Source organism: Papilio machaon, chromosome 18, assembly GCF_912999745.1.
Source record: "Papilio machaon chromosome 18, ilPapMach1.1, whole genome shotgun sequence".
Taxonomy (NCBI): domain Eukaryota; kingdom Metazoa; phylum Arthropoda; class Insecta; order Lepidoptera; family Papilionidae; genus Papilio; species Papilio machaon.
This window is the reverse complement of record NC_060003.1, coordinates 905,906-918,834: the sequence shown is the minus strand read 5'-3', so window position 1 is coordinate 918,834 and position 12,929 is coordinate 905,906. Positions and strand designations below refer to the sequence as shown.

The 12,929-nt window shown below is 30.6% G+C and overlaps 1 protein-coding gene across 2 annotated transcripts in view; it reads right to left on the bottom strand.

The window, feature by feature from the left end:
- The window catches only part of LOC106707958, a 33,863-nt gene extending 21,422 nt beyond the window's left edge, over window positions 1-12,441 (bottom strand). For both annotated transcript variants that reach the window (XM_014499410.2, XM_014499411.2), the window contains exon 1: window positions 12,103-12,441. In XM_014499410.2, coding sequence (XP_014354896.2) covers window positions 12,103-12,160 — 58 coding nt within the window. In that variant the 5' untranslated portion in view covers window positions 12,161-12,441. The remainder of the gene's footprint in view (window positions 1-12,102) is intronic.
- Between the last annotated feature and the right edge of the window lie 488 nt (window positions 12,442-12,929).

Genomic DNA, 12,929 nt, shown 5'->3' with positions numbered 1-12,929 from the left:
CGAATTTGCCTTTTAATTGTTTTATTGTGTAACTAAATGTCTATTACCTAATAACTGTGTAATTTGAAAAGTATTGAAAAAAACATTTCTCGAAAAAATTACTATTAATTGAATTCTGTGAAATATGAGAGATTGATGAGTCAATTTTTAAAGTTGTTTTAAATGCATACGTTTTTATTTTTAAAGTATCATTATATTATTTTTCTATAAAATAATGCTTTAATTAGAAATATAAATATACGATACATAAAAAAACGTACAATTTAACAGATAAGTAAATTCGCATATAAGTGTTCTTTGGTACATCTTCATTATAAAATTATGTACAGGTTAAGCCATGAGCGAAAGCGGGTAGAGTAATAGTATTTTGTTACACAGATTTAATAAATTGTTACTTCTTATGTAGTCAAATCTTTTATTAATATTCTTAATATTTTAAATTTTAAGGAAAAAAAAATGCTTTCGTAGGAAAAGGTCTATACGAAAGCGAAATTGTTCTATAAGTTTTAGTCTAAGAACTAGGTATTGATGCATATTCTATATTAAATACTGTATTTATGAATGTGAAAACTGTACGTGATTTAGTTAGTATTTAACATTTGTACTTATTTTAAAAAATAATCTTATAACTTGGACCACACAAATCAAGACAAACCACGTATAATGCGAACACATTAGCAATGTGATAATCTGTAGCACGGGTATCAACCGGTTAAGTGAACACGACCGAACAACGGGACTTGGTAAACGGTTCTTTATATTTTCCTTGATAATTTTTAAATAACAATAATAAATAACAAATAACTGCTTTATTGTAACACTCATATACACAATTATGTGGGAGCCTTGATTCCTGAACTAGGGCAGAGCCTTGTGTTCAGGAGCCAATCCCTTCCCCCCATCATTAAATTGATTTTACATTTAGTAACAAAAGAAAAGAAACAATTATAAAATTTGTATTAAAAAAATGTATGTAAAATAATAACAAAAGAAAACCTTCAACAAAAAAATATAACGAGTGCTCTTGTCTTATATATAAAAATCTCGTGTCACAATGTTCGTTCCCGTACGGCTTGACCGATTCTCATGAAATTTTGTGAGCACATTCAGTAGGTCTGAGAATCGGCCAACATCTGTTTTTCATACCACTATTAAGTTTTTTTTTAAATGCGCGCGGACAGAGTCGCGGGCAACAGCTAGTATTCAATAAAAAACTTAGTTACTATTTTATGCGTAGAAAAGTATTACAGATAAACAAAAATTAAACAAAACAGTCATATTTTTTATCAACAATCGACAATTACAATGTGCCGCCTAAGTCAAAATGGGACAATGCAATACCTCATCAAACCAAACACAGAAATGAATAACTAACTCTTTATAAAGATAGGCCGGTTGCCAATCATTGTAATGACAAACATTATCTTAAGATCTGGGAATTGAAACTTAACAATATATTATTGAATGGAAATGAATCGCCAAACTTGTAAGTGTGACTACCAAATTAAATGCAAACATTATATTCAAAGTTTGCTAGGTTTATATGTTAGTAGCTAACGCCCGCGACTCCGTCCGCACGGAATTTAAAATATCTTAAGTTGTCTATGTGTTCCTCCAGACTATGTTCTACATCCATGCCAAATTTCAGCGATATCCATGTAGCCGTTCTTGAGATAACTTGTAACAAAGATCCATCCATCCATTCATCTAAACATTCGCATCTATATATATAAAAGAAAGCCGTGTTAGTTACACTAATTATAACTCAAGAACGGCTGAATCGATTTGACTGAAAATTGGTGGGCAGGTAGCTTAGAACCAGGAAACGGACATAGGATAATTTTTACCCCGTTTTCTATTTTTTATTCCGCACGGACGGAGTCGCGGGTAAAAGCTAGTTTATAATATTAAAATAAGTATTTATATTTCAAATCTAGTGTAGTTGAGATGTGGTAATGAATTAATGAGATGCTAATCCAGATGTGGGCAGTTAGTCACTCAGTTAATGGTTTTGGCCATCACTCGCTATGGCCATGTCCCTCGACATTTCGCAATACAATCTTTATATTACCTAATTTAACAAAATGCTCAAAATTAAAGTTAAGGTGACTTCTAAACAGTCTAATCATCAACGTAAAATTTTAATCTGTGTCTTTCTAGTAAGCAGGAAAGAGTAATTTATTATATACTAACTATCGCCCGCAACTTCGTCCGTGCGGAATTAAAAAAAACTTTATAAGTAGCCTATGACTAACGGTTAAAATACGTGTTTAACTAAACAGTGTTTATAAGTATTTTTGGAGTAATACAGTCAATATTTTCTACACACTTTACGGTTAAGAGCTGGCTTAAATTTGAAATGGAAATTAATTCATATTTATTTTTAATATCATTTTATAATCATGAAATGAATTTCTCGTTCATCTCTTAACTTCCGTTAATTACATAAAAGTACACGGTTTCTAATTATTGCCAGTTACGTGTTACTTTAGTGGTAATAACATGGTTGTAATTTTTGTGGAAATTTTTGTTCATATGATTTTAATAATCTGTAATTAATGCAAATAATTAATATTAAGACTTTACATTTTAGTGCGTTTAAAGAGTTTTCAGAAATAAAAAAAGTCAAATAATTAGGACAGACTCCAACACAACGTATTATGTTTGTATGTACAAATTAAGTATATAATATCGATTGAAAATAAATAAACGAATTTGTAATCGAATATGGAATTCATATAAACTATACCCAAAAGTTTCACACCCAAAATTAATAAAAAAACGAACTTTTATTCCTAGTTTTATTAATGATAATGTTATTTCTTTTATAGCAATGGAAAAATGTGATGCATAAATCTAATGCATTCCACACACGTTAGGTTTATGTAAAATGCATAAGCTATAAAAAACCATAGCTTTGTAACGAAACTATACATTGATATGTATTAAACTCTATTATGCCTGCAAGGTGAAACATGCAAAACCTAACGTGTGTACACTATATAACAATCGTATGTGTTCCGTGCTATTGACAGTCGAACGAACGTAGGTCGCAAGTGGGCGTCTACACAGAATTTCACTGGCCGCTCTATTAAACTTGACCTACGACTAGCTTTCCATAATCATAACCATATCGCTTTGCTTTAATAAACAACATAGATAATTGCACTGTTGCATAGTATCAAGAACACTTAGTTATAGATAATATAAGTTTTAACTTATTAAAAAGTATCTAAACGTATGTGTTTTATTTTAACATCTACAAATACTTTTGCAATTTTTATAACTCACAACACACGTGAGAAAAGTTGCAACAAAACGTAAATAAACCTTCAATAAACTTGTGATATATTGTTCAATTGATTTGTACAAAAACGTGCTTACAAAACTATTATCTCTTCATCTTTGGATAGGTCAACGTTAGGTAAATGTGTTGAAAGATAAGAATGATTGAGAAAGTCATAAAAATGATGCCACTTTTGTTGCTAAAGTGATATAATTATTTATTCCTATCTAATAAGGTGGCAAACGAGCATAGATATTCGCAATTGCAGTTGCGTTCGTTTCCTGTAATCGATGGAGGAGGAGACGCATAGAAAGAGGCATTCCCTTTCTGTCCACGCGCTCCCTTTTACGCATTTTCATATACTATTCCGCAGCCAAATCCACTTTCCACCACCCTTTCCTCATAAAAAAGGGCGAAAAAGGGAAGAGGACTAACTTTGAGCCTCTGGCACAGACACTCATCAAACATAACGCGCTATAACTTCCATTTGACGCATGTCTAGTGTTTGTCCGAGTTATAGCAGCGGACAGGCCGATCCATTTGAGCAAAAGATACTGTTGCGGGCGCTGTAAAAGTTAAATTTACTGACATGTTGCTTTTCAAAATCGTTATTTGTTTCTTTCAATCAATCGTCATTCATTTCTTCAGATCATCTTGTAAACTCTTTTAGTTGAGAAAATAACAAACTTTTAAGAGCTAAGTTTGGCAATCATTGGTGCACGTAAAGTCCACTTCTTTACCATTTTATGTATTGGCCAAGGTTGGCTAAGATGAAAGCGCGAGGAAAATCCCACGCTAACGCGGTACGTCATCCGATGAATATAAAAGAGATACGCCGACGTTTAGTTGATTTACAAAAGAATTTTACCTTTTAAATCTGTTAGTTTTAACATAGCTCTTTACTGCCGAAACTCTTGTACTAAAGTGTCTATTATTATTACTTTTTTAAAACTCAGTTAGCAATATCTTTTTGTACTGAATTTAAGCTGTACAAACTCAACTCATAAATCAATATTTATTTATTTGAGACCTAAAACTTTATTTAACCGGAAGTATAGATATAATTTTTTTGATTTAGATATTATGTTCTATATGTTAACTTTTCAAATGAATTAACCTTGAGGTGACGCTAGAGCCCCTTAAGTAATCACTTCCCATTACCAAACAAGACAAACTGTCTGTCACGCCATTTGGCCATTTATTATTTGAGCCAAGGTGAGATTTGTATACCGAATGGATTTAATGTGTGGTTAATGACTCTGTGAATTAATGAATAATACAATTATTTGAATATGTGCATTAAATGTGGAGTAAACATGCCAAATGCACGTAGTAGTTGTTCTGCAGTAGAACAATTAGTCATTTAAATTATACCATAGAAAAGACTTCAACGCGCGGTGTGAAACAATTTCAATCTTAATAATATAATAATGCGAATGTTTAGATGGATAGATGGATGAATGGATGTATATTTGTTTGAAGGTATCTCCAAAACGGCTCTAGCATAGTCTAGAAGAACACATAGGCTACTAATTTTTTTTTTTATTCCTCGAGTGACAACTAGTTTATCTTAAAGCAAAAGTCAAACAATGTTAAAATTCTAAAAACGTTACAGACGAACTGACAAGTCGTTTAATATCACAGTCGCATCAAATATAATATTTTAGGGCAAACACATACCGTAGGAGCGCGTAAGGTACAAACGTATATTGTTTTTTTTTTCATATGTACTAGGAAAATTAATCATATTCTGTGAAACTAAAGTTGATTGTCCAGCAGTTGCACTCAGTATAAGTAAAAGTTTGTTTACACGCACGTAGACATCGCATAGTTCATCCGCCGACTTGAATTCTTATGCAAATATCAACGAGACGGGAATTCGGTAACTTTCTTCGGCGAAAGTGGTCACGTAACTGTTACTGACCAACATGTTATTATATTTGGACTATTTTATGACCAGAGATCGTCTGAAATTATTTTTATTACAGTTATATTACGTCATTGTTCTCTATTCAAATAATTCAACACATAGAGGAGAGTATATGAAATTGTAAACAACCAATTGTTACCTCTAGGTAACAAATCTACTTTGACGTGTATGTGAAGTTATATTTGAATTCCACTGATGTTCACACTATTGATTATTATTGAAAAAAAAAGTACATAAAAATCATTTGGTTACGACTGACTTAACGAAAGAAAGACAAACTCTTCTTATGTTGTGTTTAATTTTTTAGATATTGCTGTTTAGCCGACTTCAAAAAGAAGGAGGTTATCAATTCGACTGTTTTTTTATGTGTGTTACCTCGAAGCTCCGACCCTGGTTCTCCGATTTTGATAAAAAATATTTTAATCGAAAGGTAGTGCTTGTAGATGAGTCCCATTTCTTTGATTATTTTTTTAAAATAACTAGAAGACTAGTATAATTACAAGAAAGAAGAGAACTTTCTTACTTTAGAGGGTTCTCATAACATTATTTTGTTACTTTTAAGTGCATTTTGTTTGAGATTGTTTTATTATGTTAGTAAGGCGGCTTTCTTTTTTTGTTTTTATTTATTTATTTACACAGATTCTAATCGCCTAATGTAAATTTCCTCAAAATGTATATTTCTAAGTTTATAAGCTTATTAATAATATTATAGACAGTGAAACCTTAATTACAAAGGAATGTAAAAACAAGCTCAGTTAAACCTTTTAATTAATATTCATTAGTTAAACACAATGTGTTTGCATCAGTCACATTTCATTGCATAAACATTAATCTTTACTGAGCTTTGAACCCCGGACCTATGAGCAGTCTGACCCCAAGACACCAACCTTTCGTAATACAGTTGCAATATTGGAAAGTTAACTATTAACACAACGATATTTTGCCTAAAATCGTAAGATATATTATGCATAACTCATTAATATTTAGATGAAGTCTGATTTGAAATAATTTACTTTTTTAAAATTTGATTCATTTGTTTTATAAATAAGTAAATACACTATTATATATGTTTTTAATATTTCAAATAGTGCCTCAGTTAATGGTTATATAGTTTAGTATACATATAGTTTAGATGTCGATTAAACTTATTACAAAGTTACATAATAGAACAAACAAGTTATAAATAAAATGGAAACATAAATAAGTTAACAAAACTTAAGGTACTTTTTTTAAATGTCAAACAAAATTAAGTAAAATTTCTTACACAACATGTAAGCGAGATCCCTGTCCAGTCAACCTTGAGGTTATCAACCTCTAAAGTCGTACTTGATATTAATATACAGCCTTACATCTGGTACATTTTTAAATGACAGGATGTACCAGTTTGTGGTACAAGTCTTATAAACTATTTTATAATTGAGATATCTGACGTAGGTATACTTGACTGTAAACTGTAACCCAATATGTCAAGTATCTCGTAAATTATTGCTAAACGATTGACGTAAAGGCGATTGACTTCAACTGCAATAGGTAAATATAGAATTGAATAATCGTCGGTTTCTAAGAACAAAATCCCAGTTTAAAACATATTTTTTATCTTTGTTTTGTCACAGATAATGAGAAGGATGGCGATATATTTTAAACAAAGATTTTAGTGTCTGGTTTGTACCAAAGAGTATTACAAGACAAACTATCAGATACATATTGTTTTTTTTTTATTCAGCATTATTCATTACTATATAGGATTTATTATAAAAATCATCTAATTTATAAGGTGAAAGGCATGGTTAGTTTTTTTTTTATATTTGGTAATAAACAAATATTTGAAAGTTATGTCGTCATTGAAATTTAATGTACATTATTAATAATACTAATATTATAAAGAGGTATGATTTGTTCGTTTGTTTGTATTGAATGAAGTCGAAACTAATAAACCGATTTAAAAAAATCGTTCACTATTGGCTAGCTACACAATACCCGGGTGGAATAGACTACATTTATTGTTAGTTTTTTTAATTCTGCACGGTGGAAGTCGCGGGCAAATGCTAGTTGGTTTTATAAAGTTCTAAACATGAACTATGTCGACCTAGTTCTTTATATAATTGCCGTTAATTTACACGAAACAAGTTTTGAATCAACTTCTATATCTTACAAATACATGCTAAAATGTGGAATTTTTTTGCAATAGACTTTTAACAGGATTTCTTCTTATTGTAAGTTTACACTGCCTATATACTTGTACAAAATATTTTTATCCTTCTCTATTTCCTTAAAAAACAGAGATAACAGTATGCCTTTGCAAAGATATATTCGTTATTGTTGTTGTGTAAAACCAAAGGAAAGATTAATAACTTAACTTGTGAAATTATTGAATGACGCGATGTGATGAATATTTTATCAAACTATTGACTTAGATTTTTGATAGTCGTAGATTTCAAAGATCGACAACGCATCTGCGGTTCCTCTGAAATTGTAGTTGTCTGAAAATTAACTAATACATGTTCAAATATTAGTTAATTTTCACTACCGTATATTCGATTAACACAAATTGATAAGGTGTGTCCAATAAACGCGACCTTTAATCATTCACAATTTAAACTAGCTAAACCAGTTCGTTCACCATTACTGGTATTATATCCGCATATAACTACTAATGTCATATGTCAGGAGCAGTGTATGTGCCGCATACCGTTAGCATCGTTATCGTATAACGCGACCGTGAACATGGTAAATGTGTTTGTATGTTGCAGTCGTTGCTCGGAATTTTTCTTCGGAATTTGAATTGATCGATGAAAGAATTTGGAAGTCTCGGGATTGCGTTTAATCGAATTATTAAATAGTTCTTTAAAAATACATAGCTTCTACGTAAACTAACTTGTGTTTGAAATGCAAATAATATAAAATATAGAATGGACAACCAAAATCTACAGTTCTTCTTTCTAACGTTACTTTCAAAATATATACAGAAATTAATATTTATTAATTTGATTTAAAAAACATAAATCAAGGCTAATACAATTCAAATGAATTCTTAAGAGCCATCGAAATATTAACGTTAAAATATTATTTTATGTTGAACAATTACGTAAAACAGTAGCACACAAAGATCAAATGTCAGATTCACATGATCTCTGCCAGTTACTGTGTTACTTGTTTTATAATTAGTTCCACTTCTGCGGTGTCGTTCACACAAATTAAATTTTACGACTTAATAGCCTGTAAACTAAATTGAGATATTGTTATTCTCATCGGATTTCATTTTCAAAACATTGGTATAAAATCCTAGTGAAAAAAGAAAAAGAAAAATAATTTATTGACATCCAAAAATACAGTGAATTTTCCAGGATCCTACGACTCGGCGCAGCCTGTATCGCGAGGTTCCAGCTCAGTGACTTAACAAGAAACATCGTCATATGGCAACACATGGCCATTAAACAATATTAGAATAGTTAGGAGTTAAGTAAACTACACAAGAAAACAAAAACATACTTATTACAACTCAATCCATAAATAATCAATTAATTATTCTTAGTTTATGTACTAATTGATTTTCTCAGTTTCCGCAAATGATAGTTTTCATAACCATAGTGTCGTTACTCTTTTATTTATAAAAACAAAACTAAGATGCTTGTATTTTTAGTAGATGTTTTGACAATTGAAACTGATGGTAAGTGTCTGTCTTTAGGGATTTTTTAATTTTTCAGCGATATATTTTGCTTGCGTATAAAAGCAATGATTTCTGAAAATAATTAATTCATTTTAATAATAATACAAGTACATTTTACGTGATGTTAAGCGAGATAAAGAACGGCTTGTATTTGCTTTCTCTGTCTGAAACTATAAACTGGTTATTGCATACAGAATTATATTAATACAGCACAGTTCGCTATAAACGTTATTATTATTATAATTTTTATATATTATATTATTATTATTCTTGAAACTCGATCTCTCAGATTTAAAAAACAAATCCAAATGTATTTTTAATATGTATTTATGTAATTTATATTGTAAATGTGAAAGTTTAGACTAATGTATGGATGGATGAATATTTGTTACCACTTAACTATGAACAGATCAGGAAAAAAATTGGAATAGCGCACATAGGTTACTGAGTTTTTTGTTTATAGTTACGTAAAAAGTCACAAGTGACTAGCTATATATATAAATATATTTTATTTACTGTGATATATAATTTTAATTTATATACAAGGTTATATACCTCAAGCGTGATTAGGTTACACAACCTAACTATACCAATGTCTAAGCATCGTAAAACCTTGCTCGCGACATTGAAACTTTATTTCATTACATTTCTAGTCAGTTTCCTTTGAAGAAACAAATGTACAAAAACATAGACACACAGACGAATATTTAAAATATTGTTTTTTTTTTGTTAAAAGTAACGCAAACATATTATTAAGAGTACGAAATATTAAAATTTTATTTTGATATTACATACAGACACTCACATTTTATTAATTTTATAGAATTGGTTATATTTCTCGAAACTACTGAAGTATCAAAAATAGATTCAGAAGTAAAAGAAAAAATATACATACATTACTTGTTGTTATTTTTTACCATTAAATTGAATGGTATAACTTAAAATTTCGAAGACGAAAAGAAGACTGATATTAAGCGCCGGAATTGATCGTTAGCAAATTATACCACAGGACGGCTTTCTTTAGAAAGTATATCGTTAATGGATGTTGATACATAGTGACCTTTATTACAATACACATAGAGGCGACTTCATCGTAACTTGTTCGGAAGTTGTAGCGTATAAAAGACATCAACGCGCGAAAAGTGATGATAAATTTGTTACATTATGAATTAGTTATATAAATTAATAAATTATAATTTCAGATATATTTATATTTTTATGTATAAGAAATTGAAGAAAAATTCTGGTTTAAAAAAACTACGAATATTTATTGATATGAGATAGAGATGTCATTTGATATGAGATTAATGAAGCCATTTTTTTTTAATTTCTCCAGAGTCATTTGTTTTCGAAGCTGATGAATGAAATAACTCTTGATGTTTAAGAGATTGGATTTATCAGACAGGATCTGTGCTCGCTACCTCGTCCATCCACTTTAACGTGCTACTTTTACATGAAATAATTACAAAAAAAAAACAATATGGCAAAAGTGAATAAAATTACGTAAGTACAGTTTTACGATATAAATTTGTAATACTAGCCCTCCTTGAAAGATTTTGTAGGTTGTCGTTGTGCCAATATCAGACGGCCGCGGAAATAACAAATGTCAATTTTTAATTACGAACATATATATATCTTTCATATAGAAAAAGTACGTTACGATAGACTGAGCGGCAGTTACACTTTACTCGCTCATTGGATGAAATTCGTCCTTAATTAATAGTTAAAGTTTTTTTTTTAAAATAAAACCAGCTTTATGCACTTCTTCCCCTTTTTAACTTCAACTGTGTTAAATTACACATTTGTTCGTTTGTGCAATTTTCTTAAAAATAGATACGAGATTTCGTTTTAAAAATAATAACCAGTTTTAAGTCGAAATTGCAAAACTTTTTTTTTTTTAACAGGGCAGATACTAGTTATCAGCAATACTATCAGCGGATCAAATAAGTCGGACTATACTCAGTGTTAAACGTTATTTTGATTATTATGTAAGATAGAATTTGAATTACATTGGTTGCATATTTGAACATAATTCGTACGCTTCAACGTGAGAAGGTCAAGTAAATTGAAATTTTCGCAAACAAACTGTTGTCTTCTAAATCTGTCAGTTCATTGTTCATATTCGACGTGTGTTAAACTAAACACTTAGTTTACTTAATCTATGTCTCTTGTACACTTCTAGTCCGTATATATTAAAGAAAAACACATAGAAGATGGACGTGAAGTGGAAGCAACTCCGCGTATCATCTGATGAGTGTGCGTTCCGGAAGCTTAATTTTAGACCTCTTTCCCTTCCCAATTTTTTCTTACAAAGAAATGATGAGAAGGGGCAGTTGATTTGGCAGAGTACGGGACGCATAGGAAGGGGAAATATTCACTTATAGTGCTCCTCCTCCGTCGATAAAAGTTAGGCAACGCATCTGCAATTTCGGATGTGTGTTGGCAGCAGTTGCTTCGCTATATCGGAGACTCCAGATGGTCGCTTTTACCACCTTATGATATAAAAAATACAGTTACAAACAATGTTTTTGTAACATTCACGCATGACCACCCAAGGTCTTAGACTTCACCTGTTTACATTCTTTCGAAAATTCAAATTAGGAATAAATTTATTATTGCCATGTTTTAATTCTTGCTAAAAATACCGGCTATAATTTACATATATTGGAACATTCTAAAACCAATAATGTTTTAGTTACAACATTTGATCTATAATGATAAATATTTATGTGTCGGAATTTCCTAACAGTTTTATAAACTAACTGTATTAAATATAAACTTTGGACATTATTGATTATAATGACTAGATATTGTGTATTTAAGAAAGGTTTTTTTTCTATTAGAGATGACGCAGACAGATTGATTTGGAGGATGGAAACCTGGTGCACCGACCCTATGTAGGTGGGACAAGGTCAAGGAGATGATGGTTTTATTTTTCTAATTTTCTTTAATTCTTTTACCTGTCTTATCGCAAATTAGTACCAGAATCGTAAATCTCTTTATAATAGTTGTTAATGCCTTAGTTTATTTATAGTTATGTTAAAGATGACAAATATTCTTTTTTTTTTGTCTTCTTGAATTTCATTATAAAGTTAACGTGAAAAAATATGACTGTTACGAAATAATGTTATAAATAAATAACTAATTTTACCATTATTTTTCGCGTCATCACATAATTATTTTATTAAGTAATATATTTTACCAATCTTAATAACTCACCTATTAAAACTCCGAACACTAAAACCAGTCCAACCCTTAAACACAAAGGGGATTGCATTTTTAAAACATCCAAATATATATCACTTTCACTTTAACACTATCACATGCCTAAATAAATGCATTTATTATAATCGAGTCCTGCTATTCAAATTCTTGTATCAATAACTACTGCATTAAATTATAAACTTAAAAGAAACTCGATATAAACATCACCGAATCACTAAAAATAACTTCAAAAACGTCAAAATGTTTCACCGAGAAATGGCGCTAATTTGTGTCTTTGACAGCGCCTTTCCCTCGCAACGGCCAGTACCGTTCGAAAGTCAAACGTCTACTGATACTGAGCGATGACTGGCCAGTATGCTGCAAGGCGGTTTACTCGAGCGCACGAAATTATAAAGCGACCAAATTAAAAATTAATTAATCAAGGTAGTGCTATTTATAACTATCTAGACATCTAAAAATAATCGGTTAATGCTATTACTACGCTCACCACGATATCGAATTTCACTAGGACTTTCCCACAAAATGACATATTTATTCTTTAACGCTTGCTCGACAATGTAAAGATAACGTTTTTTTCTAGAAACTCTGTGATTTCCATTTTCGTTTGTGTCGTGGTAATTGTCAGATAATTGAATTGTAGACTATTCTGCATAAAATTAACTCACCCTGTCTCAAACTGACGCGCTAGAGCTTTTTAACAGTTTATTTTTTACTTAGTATCCTAACTTTCCTAAACGCGGTCATATATGGAGAGTTCTATGTGTGGTAGGAGTACTAAATTAATGGCAAAGTTCCTCCCTTTTGTTTCACTGCCTCTCTCA